Source organism: Canis lupus, chromosome 7 (assembly GCF_048164855.1).
Source record: "Canis lupus baileyi chromosome 7, mCanLup2.hap1, whole genome shotgun sequence".
Lineage (NCBI taxonomy): Eukaryota > Metazoa > Chordata > Mammalia > Carnivora > Canidae > Canis > Canis lupus.
In genome coordinates this window covers 26,882,084-26,907,356 of record NC_132844.1, presented here as the reverse complement: position 1 = coordinate 26,907,356, position 25,273 = coordinate 26,882,084, and the positions used below count along the sequence as shown (strand labels likewise).

Sequence of the window (25,273 nt, the reverse complement as noted above, 5' to 3'; positions counted from 1 at the left end):
ATTAGTAATTTTAAAATGGAAGCTGATGATTAATTGTAACATCTTAAGCTTTCAAGCTTAATTTCACTAAATGGTACCTTTGTGGTCCTGACTCATTTGTTCAAGTGTTGACTGCAGAATCAAACGGACTAAATATGTAGTTCTCTGCTATATGCCTTCCCACTGAAGAAAATGTCACTTTAGGTAATTCAAATGACCATAGCTTTTTACAGTTGTTGCCTCCATACACTTCAGCCTTATCCTCCATCTAATTTGTCCTGTATCTAACCACCCAATTGGTACCCAAATTCCCAATTCATCACTCTCAGGTTCTGGAGCATACCATCTTTGCTTCAAATGTTTATGCCTAAAAATTCATAGTCCTCACATTTGAGTTCATTTTGACTCCAATTCACTTGCTCAATCTCCTGATATTAAGTATTTCTCTCTCACAGTACTTTTTAATGTCATAGCTTGCCTTTGATTTTCATGGCATTTTGGACCACTATTAAGATATAAAGGGCATAGGAAGGGTTTCACCTCTGGCCTCCTTAGCAGAGCCCTGAACAGTGCAATACACAAATTAATTTAATTTGGATTATATCAACTGAAGAAATATGACGTATTACCAGACTGATTGCAAGGGAAAGGAACAAAAACAGAAGGAACTGCAGGAAAAGAGGTCAGAGTGCTCCAAAGCAGATTGTCTATTTCATAACTTGTTTTGAAGTGATGTTTGCCAGCTTTGACAAAAGGGTACACTTTTCCCTGAAAATTTCCCGCAGACCCCCAATCTTTTTTATCATTCATTGTCCACCTAAAATTTACTATGCAAACAAGTCCAAGTAGGTAACTGTGGTATCTAAGTACTTAAGATACTTTGATGACTGAAACTGATCTTACACACTGGTTTACATATACAGATGCAGGCATTTTTTTGAATGATAAATGCAACTAACAAGGTTACTAACCCAGAACTTTTTTTTGTTTTTTTTTTAAATTTTTATTTATGATAGGCACACAGTGAGAGAGAGAGAGGCAGAGACACAGGCAGAGGGAGAAGCAGGCTCCATGCACCGGGAGCCTGACGTGGGATTCGATCCCGGGTCTCCAGGATCGCGCCCTGGGCCAAAGGTAGGCGCTAAACTGCTGCGCCACCCAGGGATCCCTAACCCAGAACTTTGATCTAGAAAACATTTTATAAAATTGAGGAATTTTAATTTCAGCACCTAATATTTTGCCCAACTACTCCATTTTATATACATTGTACCCATTGATCCGGTCTTTCTAAATGATTGGTGGTGGCAGGGCAACACAGCTTTCCACATTTCTTTTTGTAATATCAAGATATTAATTACTTATGCCAAGTAGCTTTTCCAATTGCTGGATTTCATCAAGCCTTAATGCCTCATTAAAGGTACCACACCCTGGGGTCTCAATTAGGTTTCTCAAACTTATCAAGTCTGGTCTGTATTTCCTGCAATTTGCAAAAAGCAGGTTTTTCCATTTATTTTTTAGGATAGTCACACAGAGAGAGGCAGAGACACAGGCAGAGGGAGAAGCAGGCTACATGCACTGGGAGCCTGACATGGGACTGGATCCCCGGTCTCCAGGATCGCACCCTGGGCCAAAGGCAGGCACTAAACCGCTGCGCCACCCAAGAATCCCCTGGCTTTTCCATTTTAAAGTGACCACATTGGTCCCTCCAATTCCTCACCACCTCTAATAGTGTGCAGGGACCCAGAATACTTGGTGGTGGAATTAATAACCTTAGTAAGATTTTACTGTAGTTCCAAGGAGTATTTTGTGCACCATTTTAATACTTGAGCAAATTCACTATGTACCTGCCCACTAAACCAGCATGCTTGCCAGGCTCAGGAGTCTCTTCTTTAACTGCATGGGGCCAAAATTTAAATTTTACTAAGGTAGACAATTTTAGGAAAAAGATACAGCCCATTATAAGCTGAGAAGAAAAAAAACCCTATTATTTTGACGGACACATATGGGTTTGGGAACAACTTATTCATGCAGCTATTTAGGGAAAATGATCCTGCATGGCCTGACCATCTAGGTTAGATCAGATGCTATTATGATCTACGCTAAATCCATTCTGTGCAATGTTTGACTAGCTTAAACTCCGATTTTATCAGCAATCTTCCCCCATGACCCATAATTGTTAGGCTGTGCTCATTTTTATTCCACATTTTCCATTTTGTGGATCCTTTCAAATTACAACTGCATCAAGACCTAATATTTCAGGATTCAGTAATCAGACGGATCATTTTGATAACTGGCATGTTTCTCTCCAATAGGCGGTCTCTCCATTTTCTTCACCATTAACCCAGTAATATTTAATATCCCACATAAAGTTAACATTTCTATTTATTTTGTGATACTGTCAAACCACAGCTCTCCATAAAAACCTATGGATTTTCCCCACAATATTCAGCATAAATTTTGACTCCGCTTTAATTACAATCATTTACTTTGAAAAGATTTTATTTGACAAAGAACAAGCAGGGGGAGGAGCGAGCGGGAGAAGCAGACTCCACTTGGAGCATGGAGCCTGATGGACTTGATCCCAGGGCCTTGGGATCATGACCTGAGCTGAAGGCAGACAATTAACCGACTGAGCCACCCAGGAATTGCTTCTTATGGATACATTAGATTAGATGCTGCTTTATAATCTGTTTACAAAAATTAAAAAAAAAAATCAATATGTTGTCTTGATTTGTAGGTTTTCTTTCAGTATCAGTAAAAGGAGCTGTTCTTCATCAGTTTTTCATACAAGTAAATCTCGTGGCATTAGCCCTAGAAAAGGAAAAACATTTGAGATTTACAAGACGATCCACATCAGAAGACAGAAGAGCGAAAGTATTAAAAAAATATCTTTGTCCTTATAATGGTCTATCTCAGAAGCCAGATCCGTATTGGTTTTCTCAACATGTATTCAGGTTCGGGATAAGATCATCATAGATTAAGACCAAGGACAAAACAATGACCAAATGTCAAAAAAAAAAAAAAAAAAACTCCACTCACGGGGATGGGTTACACCTTCGGAAGGTTCCAACAAACTGGCCTCTTTCCATGGGCAGACAGCGACCCCACCACACTGTTGGCAAAGAAAAACAAAAACCCACCAATACATCATTGTGAGGTAGCAGTTTTCCCCCTACAAGATTTGTAACTTAACAGAACTGTTATAAAATCCGGACAACAGAACAGATTTTATTCTGGTCTCATCTCAGAAGCCGAATCCGTATATGCTTTTCTTCAGGTGGTCAGCTTCGGGATAGGTTTCATCATTGATTAGACCAGAATTCATTATAGAACAGTGAAATTAACCATTAGCCAAAGGCATGTTAAAAGGTAAATACGGTGCTGGAAATACTGTAGTGTTATCTTGTACACCACACAACTTACTTTAAAATGAGGTTGCTAGTCAGTGACATCTATAGGTCCATTGTGATCAATCCCCAGGAAGCTGTTCAAGAACAAGAAAAAAATTTTCATTTAATCTACATTACGGAGTAAACCTACTGAATTCAAGTATTAGCCCAACACATACCTGTGTTAAGACTGTCAGGTTTCGACCAAGTAATTTCCCAGCAAATACTCTCTCACGTGTTTTGTTGGAGTTTTCCTTTGCATCTGTTAAGAAGCAAAATTCCAGATGATGCATCATCTTTTCCTGCGTATCAACAGGTTTACTTCAATTTAAAAACGAAGCTCTCCACCGTACTTACCTCATCATCTTCAGAGAGCAGCTTCATTACACCACCGAGAGCCATTGTTCCTGCAGAGGACCAATATTTTGAAAACTAAGCATTCTCACAGACTGGCAGTTGGAGGTTTTCAGCACTAGAACCCTGCCTCTTTGACTAGGCTGCCTTGCACACAGCGCCACCTGGGCACAGTACAAGTCCATCTCAGACAAGGTCGGGGACCGCCCATTTTTTCAAGTAACCTTTTGATTTGCGACGATAAAGGGACACTCGTCTTAGTAGTAAAGGTCTCTTATTTTCAACGTAGATCTAACTCCCTGGCTCAAATCGCGGGGAATACGGTCGTCATCCCTCCGCTGCCCAGGCTCGGCCAGTCGGGTGTCGGCGCTCAACAAGGCCGCGCGCAGAGCTCGTGGCCCTCAGCACCAGCCTCCGCACGCCTAAGCTCGAAGCCTGGCGCCGCCGCCACCGCGGACGACACGTGGCGGCCCGGCTGCGTGCTTCCCACGTGCGGCTTCCCAAACCACAGCGCTCTAGGCACAGCTGACCAGAGCCTCGCAGCGCCGCAGCGAGCCGCAGCCCGCCCCGAGCCCACCCGCCGAAGGCCTCGCCCACGCTGCCCACTCACCTTCCACCGGAGCAGCGCCTCCCAAGTCCAGACGCAAAAGACCGAGCTGCGCCTCCAGCAGTTCCTTTTATAGCCTCTCCAGAGCCGGACCGAGGCCGCCCCGCCCTCTCGCGTCTATTGGACGAGGGAGGGGCGGGGCGTGGCCGCTTCCCGAGAGGAGAGCGCGGGAGCGCGCGCGGCGGCTTTCTTCTCTCGGGGGGCGGGGGAGGCTGGTTCCGGGGCGTGGTGCGCGCCTAGTCCGCCCGCCCACTGCACGCTCGCCCCCGCCCCGTGCGCGCCCGCGCCGCGCGGCGATCTGTCGCTTCCGAGTCCGGCTCTACGTGGCGCGGGAGTGGCGCCAGAATTCAAACCAACTGCTGCAGTCCGGAGGCGAAGCCACCGCCTGCTCCGGCCCAGGCTTGCCCGGAACAGCTTGGCCAGCTCGGGCCCGGCAGTGGACTGGAGTCTCGCCGCGCAGGGCGGCCTCGGCACACGGCCCTCTGGAGAAGTCGGGCTGGTTTGTTGGCCGGCCCTGGGCGGGAGTCGCTGCCCAGCCGGCGCCGCAGGAGCTGGCGGGCGCTGTGGCCCCGCACGCCCGGAGAGAGAAATTGGGGCGCAGAAGCGCTCGGGTGAAAACATTGGTGGAAGCGCCGCATTCCTCTTGCGGTCCCCGGCGGGAGTACCGCGCGCCCCGGGAGAGCGGGCCCGCAGCGGAGCACGCGGTCCAGGTGCGCGTCGGCGCGGGCGTCCCCGGCAGCCCCCGTCCCCGTCCCCGCCCCCGGCCGCCCCCGGCCGCCCCCGCCGCCCCCGCCGCCCCGCCCCGCGCGTGCTTGCGCCAGGCCCCGCGGTGGGTTACCCGGTCAGCACCTAGAATTGTCCCCGAGACAGCCAGCCTGAGAGGTAAATAGCCCTTTAGGCTGAGGCCCTGAAGCACCTAATTTGCCTAAATTCGGACAACACAGACTCTTTACTGTTTTTGATTTCTTTGTGCTAAGTGCGTTATAATGAATGCAAGAGAAAGTTCAATATCCCCGAATACTATATACAAACGACTCTTAATTCAGTAGCAATGATTGTATTAATTGGTACGTGTGAGCGAGTACGTGTATAGGCACACACAAGCACACATGACATTTGAACATTGTAGCATTTGAAAATTCAGATCTTCGTGGCACTCAATTCTAATTATTATTTATGTGTGGGTGTATCGTCCTACCCATGTGTAAGGAGCACACGATTTTGTGCCTTAGAACAGTGTGCTCTGTCTGGTATGAAGTAGGTTGTCGGTAACGATTGGTTGAAGGAACAAAAGAATATATGTGATGAGTGAGGCCTTTTAGAAAATTAAAACAAAGACCAAACTGCAGATTAAGAGATAATAGTGAAGAGCAAATTTCTGTACCAGGAACCTAAATGATGAGGTACTTAGTTGGCTAGGTCTTATGCAGATTTTTATTTTTATTTTTTATTTTTTATATTTTTTAAATTTATTTTTTATTGGTGTTCAGTTTACTAACATACAGAATAACCCCCAGTGCCCGTCACCCATTCACTCCCACCCCCCGCCCTCCTCCCCTTCTACCACCCCTAGTTCGTTTCCCAGAGTTAGCAGTCTTTACGTTCTGTCTCCCTTTCTGATATTTCCCACACATTTCTTCCCCCTTCCCTTATATACAGTATTTTGCAATGTAAATGTAAATTTGCACGTTGCTCATAGTGAAAAAACCAAAATGGTACAGAAGGATATAAAAAGCAAAAAGTCCCTTTCCATATCAGTGAGAATCTCCCCACTGTTAACAGTAACCACTATAGATTTTTACTCTCTATGCATATACAAATATGTGTATGTATTTTTTCATATTTCATGTGTACAGATAAGATCTGTATACTTTTCTGCAACTTGCCTTGCCCCCTCATAAATTAGATACCTTTCTGTATCAGTATATATAGACGAACTTACTCTTGTCTATAGTCTGCATAGTATTCAGTTGATGTATCATAATTTATTTCCTCAGTTTTCAAATTTTCACTTTCAGATTCTGCTGATGTGAATTTCAGGTGTAATGAGCTTGTGAGATCTGCAAGATCAATTTCTAGAAGTGAGTCACTTAAGTTTGTGATAGATACTACTTAATTGTCCCCACTATCCTTCCATTCCCCCCAATGGTCCTGTTGTGTTTATATTTTGAAGAGTGTTTTGCTAATTGAAAACCATACATACGACTTTATGGGATGGCAGTTATTACACATCGAAATTGAAAACTATTATTCTGTTATCTTTGAATCACTGCTGTGTTGAAGACTATCAAAATCACCTCGGCAAAAGCCGTATAAAACGATTTCCTCAATGTCTGCCTTCAGCTAGGGTCATGATCTTCCCAGTGTCCTGGGATTAAGCCCTGCGTTGGGGCTCCTGCTCCCTCTGCGGCTCCCTGTGCTTGTGCTCTTTCACTCTCTCTCTGTCAAATAAATAAATACAATCTTTAAAAAAATTTATTCAAACAAACAAACAAACAACAATGATCCCCTACCTTGCCTTATCAATTGAATTACTTGGAGAGGGCATCCCCGGTGGCTCAGCGGTTTAGCACTGCGTGCAGCCCAGGGCCTGATCCTGGAGACCCAGGATTGAGTCCCGTGTTGGGCTCCCTGCATGGAGCCTGCTTCTCCCTCTGCCTCTCTCTCTCTCGCTCTGTATCTCTCATGAGTAAAGAAAATAAAATCTTAAAAGAAAAATGAATTACTTGGAGAGCTAAAAAATGTCTAATTTTTTTTTTAAGATTTTTATTTATTTATTCATAGAGACACACACACACACAGAGAGGCAGAGACACAGGCAGAGGGAGAAGCAGGCTTCATGCAGGGAGCCCGACGTGGGACTCAATCCTGGGCCTCCAGGATCACACCCCAGGCTGCAGGCGGTGCTAAACCGCTGCACCACAGGGGCTGCCCTATTCTTTTTCTTTTTTTAAAGATTTTATTTATTTATTCATGAAAGACAGAGAGAGAGAGAGAGAGAGAGGGGCAGAGACATAGGCAGAGGGAAAAGCAGGCTCTATGCGGGGAGCCTGACGTGGGACTCAATCCTGGAACTCCAGATCATGCCCTGGGCCGAAGGCAAGTGCTCAACTGCTGAGCTACCCAAGCTTCCCTAGTCATGTAATCTTCAGAATAATCCTGATATATATTTTTAATCTTGCATTAGAGATGAACAAAGTGAGACATAGAGATCTCAGTTAACTAATATTCCCAAGTCTTCCTTTCCTCAAATTCATAATGTCACAAAGGCATGATATTACCGTATTGAAGGAAGAAATAATAGGATGTGATGATGAGATGTGGGAGTGGAGTGGAGCCTGGCCTGGGCAGCCAAGAGAACTGCGACTCCGTTGAGAGGAGGAGGGAAGTCAGAAGTTATTGATTACGGAGAATACAAAAGAAGATGCATTTTGCATTGAGTTACATATCCAGTGGATCATCAGAACTGTAGAGATGAAGCCCAAGAGAAAAGTCAGGGCTAGAGAAGGACCATTGGGCAAATAAATGTAGAGAGGATGATTGAAGTTTTGTGCAAGAACAAGTGTAGGAAGAGAAGGGCCAACTGCAGTAGCCTAGAACCAGTGCCATAGTGTGTGCAGATATCCTACAGTAGACCACTTTTGAAAACATTTCAATATACACAAAGCTCTGGGTAGATAATGCATGAGAATAAAGTTTGGTATTACAACTTTTGCTTAAATCATGGTAGATGTATGTATGCCATGTTAAGTAGTATAAGCATGATTCTTTTTTTTTTTTTTTAAAGATTTTATTTATTTATTCATGAGAGACACACAGAGAGAGAGGCAGAGACATAGGCAGAGGGAGAAGCAGGCTCCATGCAGGGAGCCTGACATGGGACTCGATCCCGGGACTCCAAGATCACGCCCCAGGCCAAAGGCAAGCATTAAACCACCGAGCCACCCAGGGATCCCAGCATGATTATTCTAAAGCAGAAAAAAAAATCAGACTTCAAAAATTAGAATTAAAGAATCTTAGTATAATGTTCTTTTTTTTTCCAATTTCTAGACTGAACTAGCCAGTAAACTCTAGGTTTGATTGCAGAACAGACAATTGTGAATTGAAAATCTTGTCAGTACTCTGTGAAATAATAAAGTGTTAAGTTCATGAAATAAAGTTAAAGAGCTTAAATTAGGGGAAAATCTTGTATATGTGGAAATGTCAAGGATAGTTTAATACATGAGTCTAAAGTTCAGAGGAGAGGTCAGGGCTTGAGTGTCATTGGCATGAGTAAGATATTTAAAGCATGACACTGAGATCATCAGGGAAAGAGTATAAATAGGAGATAGCCTAGGACAGAGCAGAACCTTGGTGCACTGCTTAGTTTAGAGTTCTAGTAGAAAAGGACGTGCCAGCAAAGGAGACCCCATTCGGGGTAAAACTAGAGAGTGTGATATCTCAGAAATGAAGTGGAGAGAGAGAGAGAGAGATAAAACATTTGGAATGCTCCTGAAAGGTCAGGTACGATAACAGAAATGACCATTGGGTTTGGCAACATGAAGATCACTGGTGATCTTGTGAGCAGTCTCAGCGAAATAGTGATGATGGAAACCGGATTGAAGAGGATTGAAGAGAAAACGAGATGAGAAGGCAGAAATGGGTCAGTAGCTGGAGAGTGTCATAAGGTCAAGGGACTGGTTTTGTTTGTTTGTTTGTTTAGATTTTATTTATTTAAGAGAGAGTGAGAGAGAGAGCATGGGGGTGGTGGTGAGGGGAAAGGCAAGGGGAGATGGAGAAGCAAGCCTTCCCCTGAGCAGGAAGCCAGCTGTAGTGCTCAATCCCAGGAGTCCGGGATCATGACCTGAGCTGAAGGCGGATGCTTAACCTACTGAGCCACTCTGCCGTCCCAAAGGACTGCTTTTTAAGGCAAAAGTTGTAGGAGCAAAATCTTTGAGAAGACAAGGGGAGATCCTTTCCAGACTACAGATGGAGGTCTTTGGTTGGAAGAGGAACACTTCATCTGTTTCATCTGTGAAAAGAAAAAGCAGTTGTTGGGGAAGGCAGTTACTTATAGCCCCTTGACCCTTGCATAATTGTATAGGAGTGTGCCTTGGGCCTGGAACATTTTCTTTCATGGAGATAAGAAGTCCTAACAGCCTGCGCTGGGCATATGGACTTGTCTGGGACTATCTTTCCTTATTCAGGATTTGATATGTACCTCTTTGTTTTACTTAAAGCATGTGCATCATATGACACCTGGCTAACGCCATTGTTATATCTATTCCTTGGTGGGAAGGGGAAAACATTCTTCACTTGCCGCATAAAAGGATTGAGGACAGACCACTTCCCTGTGTCATCTTCAGGGCAATATACACTAGCCATGAAGGACTGGCAGTCACTATTGAAGCTCATCTTGCTTGATCTCTTCTCTGTGAATAAAGTCTTATTCCATCCAGTGTCTGTGTGAGTCATGTCTTTCTTGGCAACGCCAACACCTGCAAACTCTGCAGTAGGCTGACATCTTGCTATTGCTTTTCCTAGTGGTTGGCAACAGGTGTTAGTTACTCAACAGTTTAGTGCAGTGAGCAAGGTCAACAACAATGTTAGTGCATGGTGCAGATGCATGGTGTTCATCAGTCCAGCCATTCCAGGGTAGTGTCAGCCCCCTGGGGGGGATGATGGGCTGACTGAGTACAGGGCTTTCTCTGGCTGAATGTGAATAAATGAAATGTACACAATTTCCGTGTCAACAGGATCAACTGGTATTATGGATAAGGGCAGAAATGCAAGAAATTACATGGAAAATTAACCTGGTTTCTGGTCACCTTCACACTCCCACACTGTCCTCTAACTCCCACATGCCAGAAGCTGCAGATGACACCCAAGAGAAATCAAAGGCCCCTATGTAGGAAGCTCTGCTTATCCAGGTTGGACTTGTTTTCACTAAATGCAAGCCACCAGTGGTTTTGCTGAAAATGAAGTTGATGAGGTCCTTTTTGGAGAGTGAAAAGCAAAAACTGAAAGATGTGGACAGAGGCCAGGGGAGTTGTGCAGCTTGGTTGGTGCCCCTGTTTGATGAGAAGGCCTTGCAGACCCAATGTCTTAGGCTGAGTGGTGCCGTCTAAGCTAACCACGGACCCCTTGCTGCAGTGCATTTTTTGCCTATATCGAATAGGGCAACCGACAGGACAGGTAAGTCCATGTCACTCTTTTTTTTTTTTTTTTTTAAGATTTTATTTATTCATTTATGAGACACACAGAGAAAGGCAGAGACAGGGAGAAGGAAGGCTCCCTTCAGGCAACCTGATGCAGGATTCCATCCCAGGACTCTGGGATCACACCTGAGCCATTGGCAGACTCTCAACCACTGAGCCACCCAGGTGCCCCTCGTGTCACTCTTGACGTAGATTGCAAGGAGTATGAGCATAGTATTCCCAACTATGAGGAGTCCCCTAAGACTAAGACTCCTGGAAAGTCATTCTTAAAGCCCTCATTTCAGTAAAAGCCTTAGGTAATTGATTAAATGACCCTGCCTCTGGGACATGGATGATGAATTAGAGGCCTTCATGCAACAGGGCCCTTCCCAGTGGAAGACTGGGCTATCACTACCGTTGTCTCTGAAATGACTGTGGGGGAAGCAATGGAAAAGCTCCACTGAAAAGTCTTGCTTAGGATAAAAACAATAAACTGATTTCAATGGCTTCAGATAGAAAACAAGGGGAATCCATGTCCATAGGGCCAAAAGGGGAATTCAAGAGATTATAAAGGTGGGAAAAAAAGAGAACAGGGTTGATCCACAGAGCAATATAGCTTTGGTTGGTAAAACTGGATAGATAAAACAGAAATAAATGAGATTCCTATAGAAGAATTACACCCATGCTATGTGGTAGAGAGAAGCCCCTCCAAATTAGAGGTTAAGGTCCTAATCTCATGTTTCCATTGTGATGTCCTGACTGGTACAGAATGACTCAGACCCCAAGCTATCCAAAACCAACAGGATTCACTGAATTCACTAGCTAAGGTAGGGATGAATAACAATAGCCTTGACTATCTGTTGGCAGAACAGTGAGGCATTGGTATGATTGCCAATAACTCTTGTGTATATATCAATAATTCAGGTAAGGTAAAAACTAAAGAACATCTATGCTCGGGTGGGATGATTATTGAACTATATACCTGCAGTCCCTCCCAGACTTATTTTTTTAATTCCTTAGTTGGCTTAATCCAAGCACTTGGGGTTCCTAATTAGGGACCATCCTCAAGGATAGGCCTGATCATCACCCTGCGTTTGGTTTTGTCTCAAAATGAAGTGCTGTCTCAAAATGACAGGTAGGCTGTGCAGAAAAACTGCATCTATGGATTTTTCAGGGGCCCCATTAGACTCCACTCTATCTCCAAATTTGGGGCAGACAGTGGTCCTACGAGATTTTTGCACTGTATCTGCTATTTAAGCAGCTGAACAATGGTTGGGGGATGGACCATTGGGAAAGGCAGTCATGCAGTCTTTTGACCCTTGTTTGGCTGCACAGCAGTGTGCCTTGGGTCTGGAACATTTCCTGACATGGAGATAGGCCCTCATACCCTGTGCTGGGCATATAGATTTGTTTAGGAATATCTTTCCCTATTCCTGATTTGATATGTACTTCTTTGTTATGCTTAAAGTGTGTGCATCTTATGGCACCTGGCCAACCCCACTGCTATACATGTTCCTGGCAGGGATAGATGGGGATCCTTCACCTGCATCACAGGAAGGGTTTGTGCAGATCATCTGTGCATTAACTGTGGGTCAAGATGCACTGGCCGTGGGGAACAGATGCTCATTATTGAGGCTGATTTTGCTCTGCTTGTGTGAGTAAAGTGTTAGATCCAGTGCGTGTGTGAGTCATATTTCTTGGTGATCCTGATATTTGCAAATCATGCAGTGGTTGATATCCTGGGGCTGCTACTTCTGGTAGTAAGCAAGAGATGTCACTTGCTCCATGGCAGGAAGTATAGGTATAGATAATGCAGGTCCTGACTCCTTGTTTGAATTTTCTCAAATACTCATGAGGCAAAGTCATCAACTGAGAATGGGAAATAATGAGGTACAAGAGGTTTAGGAGAAAGGATATGTGGAATTGTCAGTATGCACAGTAAAAAAAAAAAAAAGGCAGACCAAGGAAGTGAAGTAGGATTGGTTGCCAGAGTCCTGTGCCCATGACATTTATGGCCATAAATTTATTATGACTAAAGTCTTAAGAAAAGCTTAAAGCTTTCCTTTTCTAGAAATATTCAGACACTTGGGTGCAGGTATGGAATATATGGAATTAATTAGGGTTCAAGTTTTGCCAGGCAAGATAACAAGGTAAGAAAGGACTAGAAGAGTTAAGAGTGTTTTGAAGGAAATGGTTTGAACAATAAACAAGGAAATATAAACTGGGTAAGGGGATGATTTGTAGTGAGGAAGTGATGGTGTCAGTGGACTGGAGATTTCATGAAGTCCAAGGAAGAGCTGCAGTGAGAAGACTAGAAATGACAGGAAATGGGAGCATTAGAGAATAGGGTTCTAGATTTTGAGATTTTAGTGGTAGTATAATTATTGGTACAGACAATTCACTGTGTTACCAAATTTAACAGTGTTACCAAAGGAGTGGGTAGTTGAGCTGGAAGAATGAAATGATCATTGGATGCAAGGAGGTTGAGAAACAGAATGTAAGGTATTAGGTGAATCATCACTGTGGACACTGTAAGTGATGAGTAGTGGTGGTAATAAAGATTGTGAAATAGGTGCTAGAGTCATCAGCGAAGAAGGGATGTGATGCAGGGGTTTGAAAGAGACAGTAACAAGGACAAGAAGCTAGTGTTAAAATCTATTGGCCTACTTTAAAGATTATGGGACTTTGGCAAGAGGAGAGTGGGGATAGAATTTGGGAGCTACAACAAAGAACAAAGGGAGCACTCCAGTTCCAGGCCTCTTTTCTGTAGCTGGTTCAGTTTGGGACATTTCAAGTTTGAGATGTGGGGATCCCTGGGTGGCTCAGCGGTTTAGCACCTGCCTTTGGCCCAAGGTGTGATCCTGGAGTCCCGGGATCGAGTCCCATGTTGGGCTCCCTGAATGGAGCCTGCTTCTGCTTCTGCTTCTGCCTGTGTCTCTGCCTGTGTGTGTGTGTGTGTGTGTGTGTGTGTGTGTCATGAATAAATAAATCTTAAAAAAAAATAAAGTTTGAGATGTTTGGAGACATCTTATACAAAATACCAAGTATGTAATTGAATAAACAAACTTAGAATTTGGGAGAAAGCTGAAGGGTAGAGATATGCATTTGGGATTTGTACTACAAATTTATCATTTCTGGCCACCTGACATCTCCAGTGATCCTTTTCCAAGTTCTCTTAATTATTTGTGGATCCATCTTTCATTTACTCTCAGCTCATACTATTTGGATGCAGTTGGTCATTCTAAGCTCTAGGGTAGGGCCTGATTGGCTTAACCACTCCAATCCACCTGGCTACACTGATTGGTCTGCAGGTAGAAACAACCCAGTTTGAGCTAGTGAAAGTCAGATTTGACTTTTTTATCCAACTGTTGAGAAAAAGTCCTACTGCATATTGAGCATAGAGGATGTGAAATCTGGGAGTGCTACAACCATCTCTCTTTTTAAAAAAATTGAAATGTAATGTTCCACTAGTTGCAGGTACACAACATAGGATATCAACAAGTCTACGTGTAATACTATGCTCATGACAAGTGTAACTACAATCTGTCATCATACAACACCATAGACTGTATTCCCTGTGCTGTACTTTTCATCCTGATGACTTACTTATTCCATAATTGGAAACCTGTATTCCTTACTCTACCCATTTTGCCTATCTCCCAATCCCCACCCCCACCCCGCCTTCCCTCTGGCAACCATCAGTCTCTTCTCTGTATTTATGGCTCTGTTTTTGCGTTTTTGTTGGTTTATTTTTTTAGATGCCACATATAAGTGAAATTGTGTGGTAATTGTCTTTCTCTGACTTATTTCACTTAGCCTAATATCCTCTAGGTCCATCCATGTTACAAATGGCAAGATCTCATTCTTTATATTCCATTGTGTGTATATATGCCATATCTTCTTTATCCATTCATCTATTGATGGACACTTGGGTTGCTTCCATATCTTGGCTATTTTAAATAATGCTACAGTAAATGGAGGTGTGTGTGTGTGTGTGTGTGTGTGTGTATAAATGTTTGAATTAGTGTTTATGTTTTCTTAAGGTAAATACCTAGTAGTGGAATTAAATGCACTAATGAATTCCTTGTCCTCTGGTTTTCCATTGGTTTGGGCCAATAGGCAACTCCAGCAGATCAGAGGGAAGAGGGAGTTGCTGTTGGCCTCCACTAAAGGGCTAGCTTCTTTTAAAGTGGCCCACTTCATCCTCTCTTTCTTCTCTTGCCCCTTTAGAAGCAAGGGTAGTAAAGCTCAATTAGCCTAGTATACTTTCTATCTTCTTGGTTTTCCTTCATCGTGCCCATCTTATAAAGCTTATTTATTAACTTCTCTCAAATTACCCATATGTTTTCTGTTGGGACCCTGAATAAAATTTACACATAAAATACTATTTTATTTTATTTTATTTTATTTTAATTTTTAAAAAATATTTTATTTATTTATTCATGAGAGACACACAGAGAGAGGCAGAGACACAGGCAGAGGGGAAGCAGGCTCCTGCCTATGCAGGAGCCTGACGCAGGACTCGATCCCCAGACCCGGGATCACGTCCTGAGCCAAAGGCAAATGCTCAACCGCCAAGCCACCCAGGAGTCCCAAAATACTATTTTAACAAACAAGGATTAAGTACACTTAAAAGTACCCATGCACTAATGTATATAATAAAGGATATTCTAGTCTTGTCAATTTTGCAAAAGTGAATTAATATTTTGGTTTCTGTATATCAGCTTTACCTAGTGATTAGTTCTCTCTCTCTTTTTACCCAATTATTATTTTTTTAAGATTTTATTTATTTATTCATGAGAGGCAGGGAGAGAGAGAGAGAGAGAGAGAGAGAGGCAGAGACACAGGCAGAGGGAGAAGCAGGCTCCATGCAGGGAGCCTGATGTGGGACTCGATCCCGGGTCTCCAAAATCATACCCCTGGCTGAAGGTGGTGCTAAACCGCTGAGCCACCTGAGCTGCCCTTTTTACCCAATTCTTCAAGATTATGTAACATTGTCTAAATTAAAGCTTTCAGTGCATCTATGAGAAGCATAGTACAACTGCTCATTGTACTGTAGCTCCTTACAAATAAATTGTAGTCAATATTAAGTGAGATGTTCAGGTAATTCCTAAGCATAGTTAAGAATAGCTGCAAGCAAATGATTGCCTAGAAACTGATTGGGAAATCTTATAATAACTGAATTATATACCTTGTCAGTAAATTGTGTACAAATGCTGTTAGCTATCATTGTATTATAACTTCAGGGACATAAGTCCTAGTATCCTAAATTTTCAAAGTAAGGTTTGTAAGCAGATGTTTATATTAACCCTTTCATTCATGCTTTAGCTTTATAATACACAATAATGTGTTATGTATTTTAAACTCTGGTTTTAGAAAATTTAATAATTCTCTAAATGACAAACAGCTAAATGGCAAACAGCTAGTACAAATTTCTTTTTTTATTTTAAGGATATTTTTAGGGCCTTGTTCTTTGTATTACAAAGCCCCCTGCCCCCCTTTTAAAAAGATTTTTTTATTCATGAGAGACACAAAGAGAGAGACAGAGACACAGGCAGAGAGAGAAGCAGGCTCCATGCAGGGAGCCCGATGTGGGACTCCTGAATCCTGAAGACTCCAGGATCACACCCTGGACCGAAGGCAGATGCTCAACCGCTGAGCAACTCAGGTGTCCCAGTTAGTACAGATTTCTTAAAGATATTTCGAAAGGATGAAATCTTGGCTATTGTATGTTGTATGTTGTTGTTGTTGTTGTTGTTAAGACAATTTCCCCAGCACACTACAAAATTTTGCCACTTATCTTTTATCATACAACCAATATAATGGTTCACTATATTTTCTAAGTACTTCAGCTATTAAGTATCAAATATCATGAATGGTTGAGCAGTTTTGAGGGGGTGGGAATTCAAGTGGAGTTGGGAATTGGCTAGTGTATGGCTATCTAGATGTATATGTTTACTTTGCTCTCCTCACACTACTTTCCTGTGATGTTCTCAACGGTCTGCCTCAGGTATATGGAGGAGCCTGAAATGCATGTATTGTTGCAGGGCAAGGCCATGGATCAGGAACCTTTATCTCAGAAGTATTATTTAATGGTCTGTCATAGAAAGAATTTTCCTAACTCATATTGTGTAGGTAATTAGAGCTTGTCAGCTTTGTAAAATGATTTTACAATGAGGGTATTGAAATGGAAAGAAACTCAGATTTTATTTCTGAGAGATATTTATATATAAGAATAGAAAATGAAAGATAACCTTTTAAGAAAGACACATTGGAAATCAACTTATTTGGAAAGAGTTTGAATTCAGGGATTCACTAACCATGATATACATTATGAATAGACTATATATATATATATACACACACACACATATATATATATAACTCATGCTTTGAAGATAAAGCCAAACGCATTCATATCATTCTGAGTATTAGGGGACCTGCTTGAGCAAATCTAAAATCTGTATCAAAAAACTAAAGAACAATAATATAAACTATAACTTTTTGGCAGTTCAAGGAAGCCATGTGGAGACAAATCTGATGGAGATGTTTCTTAGAGTATTTCACACATTAAGAGGCATTCTACCAATTTTTATTCATTAGAACAAAGATGTGGGATAATGTAATGAAGGTCACACTGTATTTTTTAATATGTCAAACTTTTGCCATGTTTCAAGGCCTGAGGTTATTGGGGACTTAGTTGAGGCTACTTGGCTCATTATATCCAGCAAAGATTGTTTCTAGACCCTCGTTAAATATCACTCAGGTGCCACCTTAGTGAAGTACAGTGGGTTAGTTTCATTCCCTCTGACTCTTAGATTCTAGATGCTGATGGGCAGCCTGGGTGGCTCAGCGGTTTAGCGCTGCCTTGAGTCCAGGCATGATCCTAGAGACCTGGGATCCGGTCTCACGTAGGGCTCCCTGCATGGAGCCTGCTTCTCCCTCTGCCAGTGTCTCTGCCTCTCTCTCTCTCTCTGTGTGTCTCTCATGAACAAATAAATAAAATCTTAAAAAAATAAAAAGATTCTGGATGCTGAGAAGTAGAAGAGATGGTCACTGAGATTCTAGATTCTGGGAAGTAGAAGAGATGGTCAAGTTAGTTTATGGTAAAAGGGTGAGGTGGGAAGAGTGCCTGGGTGGCTCAGTCAGTTGAGTATCCAGCTCTTGATCTCAGCTCGGGTCATGAATTTGGAGTCTTGAGTTTGTGAGTTTGAGCTCCATGCTGCACATGGAGCTTACGTAACAAAAACAAAAACGAAAACGAAAACAAAAACACATACAAAAAAACCCCACAGTGAGGTGGGAGTGAATGATCTCTTTTGTGTCAGTCTATGATCTCTTGACTACTTTCTAGCCCCTTGTCCCTAGTTTTAGGAAAAATAGAATAACTTCACACAAACTGTTTTTTTTTTAATAAATTTTTTATTTATTCATGAGACACACACACACACAGAGAAAGAGAGAGAGAGAGAGAGAGAGAGAGAGAGAGAGAGGCAGAGACACAGGCAGAGGGAGAAGCAGGCTCCATGCAGCGAGCCTGGTGTGAGACTCAATCCCAGGACTCCAGGATCACACCCTGAGCCGAAGGCAGATGCTTAACTGCTGAGCCACCCAGGCATCCCCACACAAACTCTTTATAAGATACATCCTTTTAAAATCAGCTTTCAGACTTTCTCACTATTTGACAGTTTTTCATTTTTCATCCTTTAAATTTTTGCTGTAGAACCTTCAGTATAGATGTACCTATTGTTTTGAAATATATGCAATAACCTAACATCTTTTCCTCTGTTTTACATATCAAGTGATCTCTAAAGTGCATTCTCAGGTATTTACAGCTGAAGGTATCTTACATACATAAATGGAATTGCCCTGGCATTCAGGGGATATATGCTATATGGTTAGTTTTATGTGTTAACTTGGCTGGGCCATGGTACCCAGATATTTCATGAAACATTCTTCTGAATGTTTCTATGAATATGTTTTTTTTTTTTTTTTGCATGAGATTAACATTTAAATCAGTGGACTTTGAGTAGACTACCCTCAATAATGTGTAAGTCTCATCTAATTAGTTGAAGGCCTTAATAGAACAAAAACTATTGTCTCCAGGGGATCCTGGGGTGGCGCAGTGGTTTGGCGCTTGCTTTTGGCCCAGGGCGTGATCCTGGAGACCCGGGATCGAGTCCCATGTCGGGCTCCCGGTGCATGGAGCCTGCTTCTCCCTCTGCCTGTGTCTCTGCCTCTCTCTCTCTCTCTGTGACTATCATAAATAAATTAAAATTAAAACAAAACAAAACAAAACAAAACTATTGTCTTCAGAACAAAAAATGTTCTACCTTTGGGCTAGAACTACAACTCCTCTGGGTCTCCAGTCTACTGGCCTACTCTGTAGGTCTCTCTCTCACTTTCTTTCTCTTTCTGTATACATATAGAAATTTATATAGTTATCTATTCTTAGATCCGAGCCAAAATCAAGAGTTGGTGCCTAACCAACTGAACCACCCAGGCACCCCAAAGCTCTGCAATCTCTTGTGTTGTATTCATAAGGAACTCCTCTATCTTCTTTTATTTAAATGTCTGTGATAGTTATGAATTTTAGTCCAAAATACTGACATGCAAGGAATGTCACATTCCTTAATTTCTCTAAGACTAAAATTTGCTTTAAACTGCCAGCTACAGCATCGCATTCACCTCTGGGATCCCCTTCTCCATTCTGTTAGTTTATACAAATATAAACTAGTCTGATCATCACACTGGGGAGGGACTAGTTAATTCAAGGTGGTTGGCAGTGTCACTGGAATTTCTTTGCTACTTGATGTGGTTTTTCTGAAAGTGGTCTGTAGTTTCAACTATTTCTTTGAGATGAGTCAGGTGCTTCTCACAATGTCCATAGATTTTCTTGAAAAGAACTTTATTGTTGCCCTCAAGTTTGTGGTGCTTGGTGTTTATTTTCTTCTGTAGGAATCTTGTTGGAATTCCCATGCAATCCTTCCGCCATATGGGCCGACTCTCTTCCATATTTAATCTCACTTCCGTACTGTGTCCCTTCCCTTGTCTTAGAGAATCTCCTCCAGTCTTCTGGTTTGCCTAATATTGCCTCATTCACTTAAAGCATTAGCCTCCACATCTCCCTGTCAGGGAAGACTTAGATTTTTAGAGAAGTTAGACTTAAGATTGTATCCTAGAAGCAAATTCCAAAGTTTTTATGGCTACTTGACTAGAATAGAGGAGGGAAAAATACTCTCAGCTGAGAGAGCAAATTAATATATCAATGGATTATCCTGTCATGTGTCTACAGAATATTATGTTTCCTCATCATTTCTGTTATTGGTTTTGCACAAGTCCCTTTGTCATTATTTTCCATGATTTCTTCCTTAGAATCCTGATTCTTCCCTATTGAAATACAGGTGTTTGTTAAGTATGAAATTTGACAACTATGGCAGTTTTTGGACGTGATGTTTCAGATCTTATCTATTCCTCATTTCAGTTTGTGTTTGATACTTAGTATTTCTAATTCTTCAGCAAATTTTTTTTTGTTAAATTGTCACTTCCAATTTCTTTGAACTCATCTGTGTTTGCAATTCTTTCTCCAACTCTTATCTTTGAGCTTTACCCTTGGTGATTTGTTTCCTTGATAATGATTATGATTATGGAGACATTTGAGAAATTGCTTCTGTGTCCTTTACCATACAATCAATTTGATTCTATTCAGTCCACATTCCTGAGGTGAATCTAGCAGGAATTCCAGCTGCAAAGGGCTGTCCCAAGGGTGAAGTCTCAGAGGAATGGGTTCGATGAGCTTTTCCTGGAATAGTTGGAAGCTTCTCACTTCAAGAGGTAATTGGAATAGGTGGGAGAACAGAAATCTTTACCAGCTGGAGAATATCAAGCATCAGGTCCAAGGAGCAAGTTCTAAGCTACAAGCAGTAAATGATGTAAGGATTCAAGAACCAAATTGACCAGGACTCTTTACTGTCTGGTTCCTGGAATACCTGTTTTCCTTGGTTCAAAAGATTTCTTCATTATTTTCTCTTCCTTTATCTGTCTCTTAAATGTAGGCATTCCCCATGGTTTTGTCCTTGGTTCTCTTCTCATACTATTCATTCTTTCTGAGTGATTTAATTCATTGAGTATCTTCTATGTGCCAGCCACTGTTCTAGGAACAAGGGTTGCAGCAGTGACCAGGTCAGACAAGTCCTTCCTCTCAAAGAGCTTTTGTTCTAATGGAAGATACAGTCAGAAAAAGTAAATAGTTAGCAGGGTAATTTCAGATGATAAGTACTAGAAAGAATATAAACAGTATGATTCAATTTAATAGAGAATGGATTCTACAGAGCAGAAGGGGAAAATTGATCTCAATAGAGGAAACGGTTAGTGTGAAGTCCCAAGACAGAGAAGAATTCATGTAAAATGCAATGGACATAACCAAGAAACAGAAAGCCAAAGTGACTAGAATGCCTTTTTTTTTTTTTTTTTAAGGATTTTATTTATTTATTTGAGAGAAAGCAAGAGAGAGCATGAGCAGGGCATGGGGGGGTGAAGGATGGGGAGGGGCAGTAGGAGAGGAAGAAGCAGGCTCCCTGCTGGGCATGCAGCTCTTCACAGGCTTGCAGGGCTTGCAGGGCTCACTCTCAGGACCTTGGGATCATGACTTGAGCCAACGGCCATACTTAACCAACTGAGCCAGCCAGGTCCACTGACTAGGATGCTTTTTAAAGGTGGAGAATGGAAGGAGTTGAGATTGTAAGGAAAGAATTTTTATTTTGTTGTGAATGTGATGGAAAGCTATTGGAGGGTTCAGCAGCAACATATGATTTACATTTAAAAATTTACTTTTGTTTATTTTTAATCTTTTTTACACCTACTATAATAGAGGCTGGAAACTGTATAGTACCAAGGCATACATTAATGAATTGTTAAAAGTTGAACATCCTTCTAAGTCCCACCTAGGTTAAAATACAGAATTTTGCCAGCTAACCAACAAGCCCTAAATATGTCTTATTTTAATAACAAACTCCTTTCTACCCGCCTAAAAGTAATAACTATCATGAATTTTGTAGTAATCAATTCCTTGCCCTCATTATAATTTTATCAGCTGTGTATGCATCCCTAAACATCATTGTTTAGTTCTTTCTTTTAAGTCTCTCTTAATCTGTGAGTTCTCCTGCATTTCTTTTTGTTTTTCCCCTCATGTTTTATTTGTTGAGGAAATTGAGTCATTTGACCTATACTGTTTCTTACAGTCTTGATTTTGTGGATTATATTCTCATAGTATATTTTATTTTATTTTGTTTTATTTTAAGATTTTATTTATTTATTCATGATAGACATATATATAGAGAGAGGCAGAGACACAGGCAGAGGGAGAAGCAGGCTCCATGCTGGGAGCCCGATGTGGGACTCGATCCCAGGACTTCAGGATCGTGCTCTGGGCCAAAGGCAGGTGCTAAACCGCTGAGCCACCCAGGGATCCCTCTCATAGTATATTTTAAGACATTACTCAGTCTTACATAGATTTAATAAGTAGGTAATGTCTGATTGTCTTTCTTTCTTGATGCTAGATGACATTGAAACTCAATGCCTAAATCCATCAATGCTTTAGAAATTATAACATTATGATTTCTAAATCTCTTTTCCACATCAAGAATAATCCCAGTTTTCAAGATATTGGCATGTTATTATAAAACTTAATTATTTATTTTGTTACACTTTGTATACATGATAGTCTCAGGAAAACAATACCAATACTACCATCACTCATATGATTTCTGAAAACAAATTATTTTTGTGTATGCTTTCCTCATTTCCTCACCTTAAGAAAAAGATACATAGTACAGCTGTACTGTATCTACAATGTAAACTCATATAACCATTGTATACTATATTCTCTCATTATCCTTATCTAATCTTAGTTCTACAACTAAATAAATATTTAATATTCACCAGTAGTTCTTATGTCAATGTTTCTTTAGTCATTATGCTATCTGGAGCTCATTCCCTAGTAGATTTGATAGGAAGGGTCCATGTGAACAGTATGAACTCTTGTATATTGATAACAGTTTTCTGTGGCGATTAATTTTGAAAGTCAGTTTGGTTGACTTTCAAATATATAATCATTGAGACATTCTTTTCTTGAGTACCTTATGTAAATTATGCCATTTTATTCTGTTGAAAGAATTTGAGTTTCCCATTTTTTTTCTTTCCCATTTAAGTGACTTTGCCTTATGTCTATGCCCAAAAGAATTTTTTCTTTCTTTTTTTTTTTAAAAGATATTATTTATTTATTTGAGAGAGAGAGAGCTTGGGCAGGGATGAAAAGGGGGTGGGCCAGAAGGAGAGGGAAAAGCAGACTTTCCACTGAGCAAGCTTCTAGTCGGGGCTACATCCCAGGACCCTGAGGGCATGATATGAGCTGAAGGCAGATGCCTAGTGACTGAGCCACCCAGACTCCCCTCTCTTTTTCTTTAAAACCAGTAATTTTTATTTTTTATTTTATTTTTTAAGGATTTTATTTATTTATTTGAGAGAAAAGCTGCCTTTTCAGTTTGTTGGTGGGGTCCTGTTGTACAGAAGCTTTTTAGTTTGATGTAGTTTCACTCTATTTTTGCTTTTGTTGCCTTTGCTTTTGGTGTCAAATCCAAAAAGTCAATGTCAAGAAGCTTACCCAGTATGTTTTTCTTCTATGAGTTTTACTGTTTTTAATCCAATTTGAGCTGATCTGTGCATGGTTTGACATAATGGTTCAGTTTCATTCTTTTGCATGTGTCTATCCAGTTTTCTCAGCATCATTAACAAAGGGACTATCTTTACCATTGTATATTCATGTATCCTTTGTTTTAAATTAATGGACCGTATATGTGTGGTTTATTTTTGGATTCTCTATTCTGTTTGTCTGTGTCTGTTTTTATGCCAATACTATACTGTTTTGATTGTTTTAGTTTTGTAATATAGTTTGAAATCAGGAAGTATGATGGCTCCATCTTTGTTCCTATTTTTCAAGATTTCTTTGGCTATTCTGGGTCTTTTGGTTCCATACAAATTTTAGGATTGTTTTTTCCTTTTCTTTTCTTTTCTTTTCTTTTCTTTTTTCTTTTCTTTTCTTCTTTTCTTTTCTTTTCTTTTCTTTTTTTTTCTTTCTTCTCTTTTTTTTTCTTTTTTTTCTTTTTTTTCAAGCACACGAGGGTTTATTTGCAAGCTCAAGCTTGGGTCCAAGTATACCCGACACAGCGGAGCAGGGACTTGTATCAGGATTGTTTTTTCTATTTCTATGAATAATGCCATTAGAATTTTGATAGGCATTGCATTGAATTTGCATAGCGTGGACATTTTAACAATATTAATTCTTCCAATTCATGAGCTTAGAGTATCTATTTATGTTTTTGTCAGTTTCTTTCATTAATATATTATAGTTTTCAGTGTATATTGGTGTATGGGAATGAAGCAGATTTCTGTATGTTGATTTTGTATGCTGTGACTTTACTGAATTAGTGTATCAGTTCTAGCAACTTTTTGGTGGAGTCTTTTGGGTTTTCTACACAGAGTATCATGTCATTTGCAAATAGTGGAAGTTTGACTTCTTCCTTGCTGATTTGGATGCCTTTTATTTCTTTTTGTTGTCTGGTTGCTGAGGGTAGGACTTCCAGTACCATGTTAAATAACAAAACAAAGGTGATAGTGGACATCTCTGTCTTATTCCTGATCATAGTGGAAAAGCTCTCAGCTTTTCCCCATTGAGGATGATATTAGCTGTGGGTGTTTGGTACTTTTTAATATTTCCTATTTTTTTGTTGAAATTTTCACTTTTTTACATGCATTGTTCTCTTGACCTTGGTGAGTATGTTTATGAACATTATTTTGAACTCTCTATCAAGTAAAGCAGTTATCTCTGTTTCAGTAAGATCTGTTACTGGAGTTATATCTTATTCTTTTGTTTGGAACATATTCCTCTGTTTCTTCACTTTCCCTAATTCTCTGTATGGTTTCTGTTTATAATATAGAATAGCCACCACTCACAGTCTTAACAAAGTGGTCTCATGTAGGAGATGAACGTTATTCAGCACAGCCCATGCTCCTAGTTGTCTTTCAAAGCTTTGATTGTCCAAGCTGCCTTCTTTGATTTTGGTGGCTCCCAGTAGTTGAGGGTGTGTCAAGAACTGTCAGTGTCCCAAAGGAGAGGAATACATCAGCATCTAGATGCAGGTTAGTGAGAAGCTGGAATCTCAGGCAAGAGCTGGGAATATATGTAGATGGGCCCCTTCCAGGGTGAAACTTAGGATTGGCATTTTTCCTGCTCCCTTTGCACTAGAGTTGGAAACGTGGAGTATTTTGGCCTGGGTGGCTACCCGGGCTTTCCCCTGCAATATTACCCCTACTATGGCAAGTTGTTCTAGCCCAAGTACCTGCAGCCCCTGCTCGCTGTGCAGTTCACCAACCTCACCATGGACTGAAATTTTCATTGAGTGTAAGGCTTATGGGGAGAACATGGGTTACAGTGAGAAAGACTGTTTTCAGGGACGCTTCGATGTAAAAATTGAAGTTAAGAGCTGATCACAAGCAGAAATCTTTTCCACTAGCCATTAAAAAAAAAAAAAAGTAAAAAAAAAGATACAAAAAACAAAAACCTACTAGTCTTGAATAAACTGTCATATGAAAAAAAAAACAAAAAACAACCTGGATGTATAGCTATGCAAGGTGTTCCTGAGCCTGTTAAGAACTTTCTTGTTCGCTAAAGTTTTATGGGAAAGCTGAATAGAAGCCCTGTTGCCTAAAGA

The 25,273-nt window shown here is 41.0% G+C and overlaps 1 protein-coding gene, 2 non-coding genes and 1 pseudogene across 3 annotated transcripts; 1 reads left to right on the top strand and 3 right to left on the bottom strand.

The window, feature by feature from the left end:
* Nucleotides 1–2,460: 2,460 nt before the first annotated feature.
* LOC140636383 (uncharacterized) lies at nt 2,461–9,723 on the bottom strand. The gene is made up of 7 exons (XM_072831618.1): nt 9,629–9,723; nt 4,333–5,140; nt 3,726–3,775; nt 3,548–3,630; nt 3,403–3,463; nt 3,019–3,091; nt 2,461–2,790 (listed from the first exon to the last, which is right to left on the bottom strand). The coding sequence occupies exons 1-2, from the start codon at nt 9,721–9,723 to the stop codon at nt 4,447–4,449; spliced, it is 789 nt and encodes a 262-aa protein (XP_072687719.1). The 3' UTR covers nt 2,461–2,790; nt 3,019–3,091; nt 3,403–3,463; nt 3,548–3,630; nt 3,726–3,775; nt 4,333–4,446.
* Nucleotides 2,889–2,958, bottom strand: LOC140637440 (small nucleolar RNA SNORD50). The gene has a single exon (XR_012034553.1). It is a non-coding gene; the product is annotated as a small nucleolar RNA SNORD50 (small nucleolar RNA).
* On the bottom strand, nt 3,221–3,290 carry LOC140637441 (small nucleolar RNA SNORD50). Its single transcript, XR_012034555.1, has one exon. It is a non-coding gene; the product is annotated as a small nucleolar RNA SNORD50 (small nucleolar RNA).
* Nucleotides 4,668–25,273, top strand: part of LOC140636685 (ubiquitin-conjugating enzyme E2 variant 1 pseudogene) — a 39,420-nt pseudogene continuing 18,814 nt past the window's right edge.

Excerpts from the sequence above, each read along its gene's own strand:
- LOC140636383 (XM_072831618.1), bottom strand. The coding sequence starts at position 9,723 with ATGAGCTTCAATAGTGACTGCCAGTCCTTCATGGCTAGTGTATATTGC. Across the intron at positions 5,141-9,628 it reads GTCCTCAATCCTTTTATGCG|CACGCGCGGGGCGGGGCGGC; the intron begins GCAAGTGAAGAA and ends GCCTGGCGCAAG.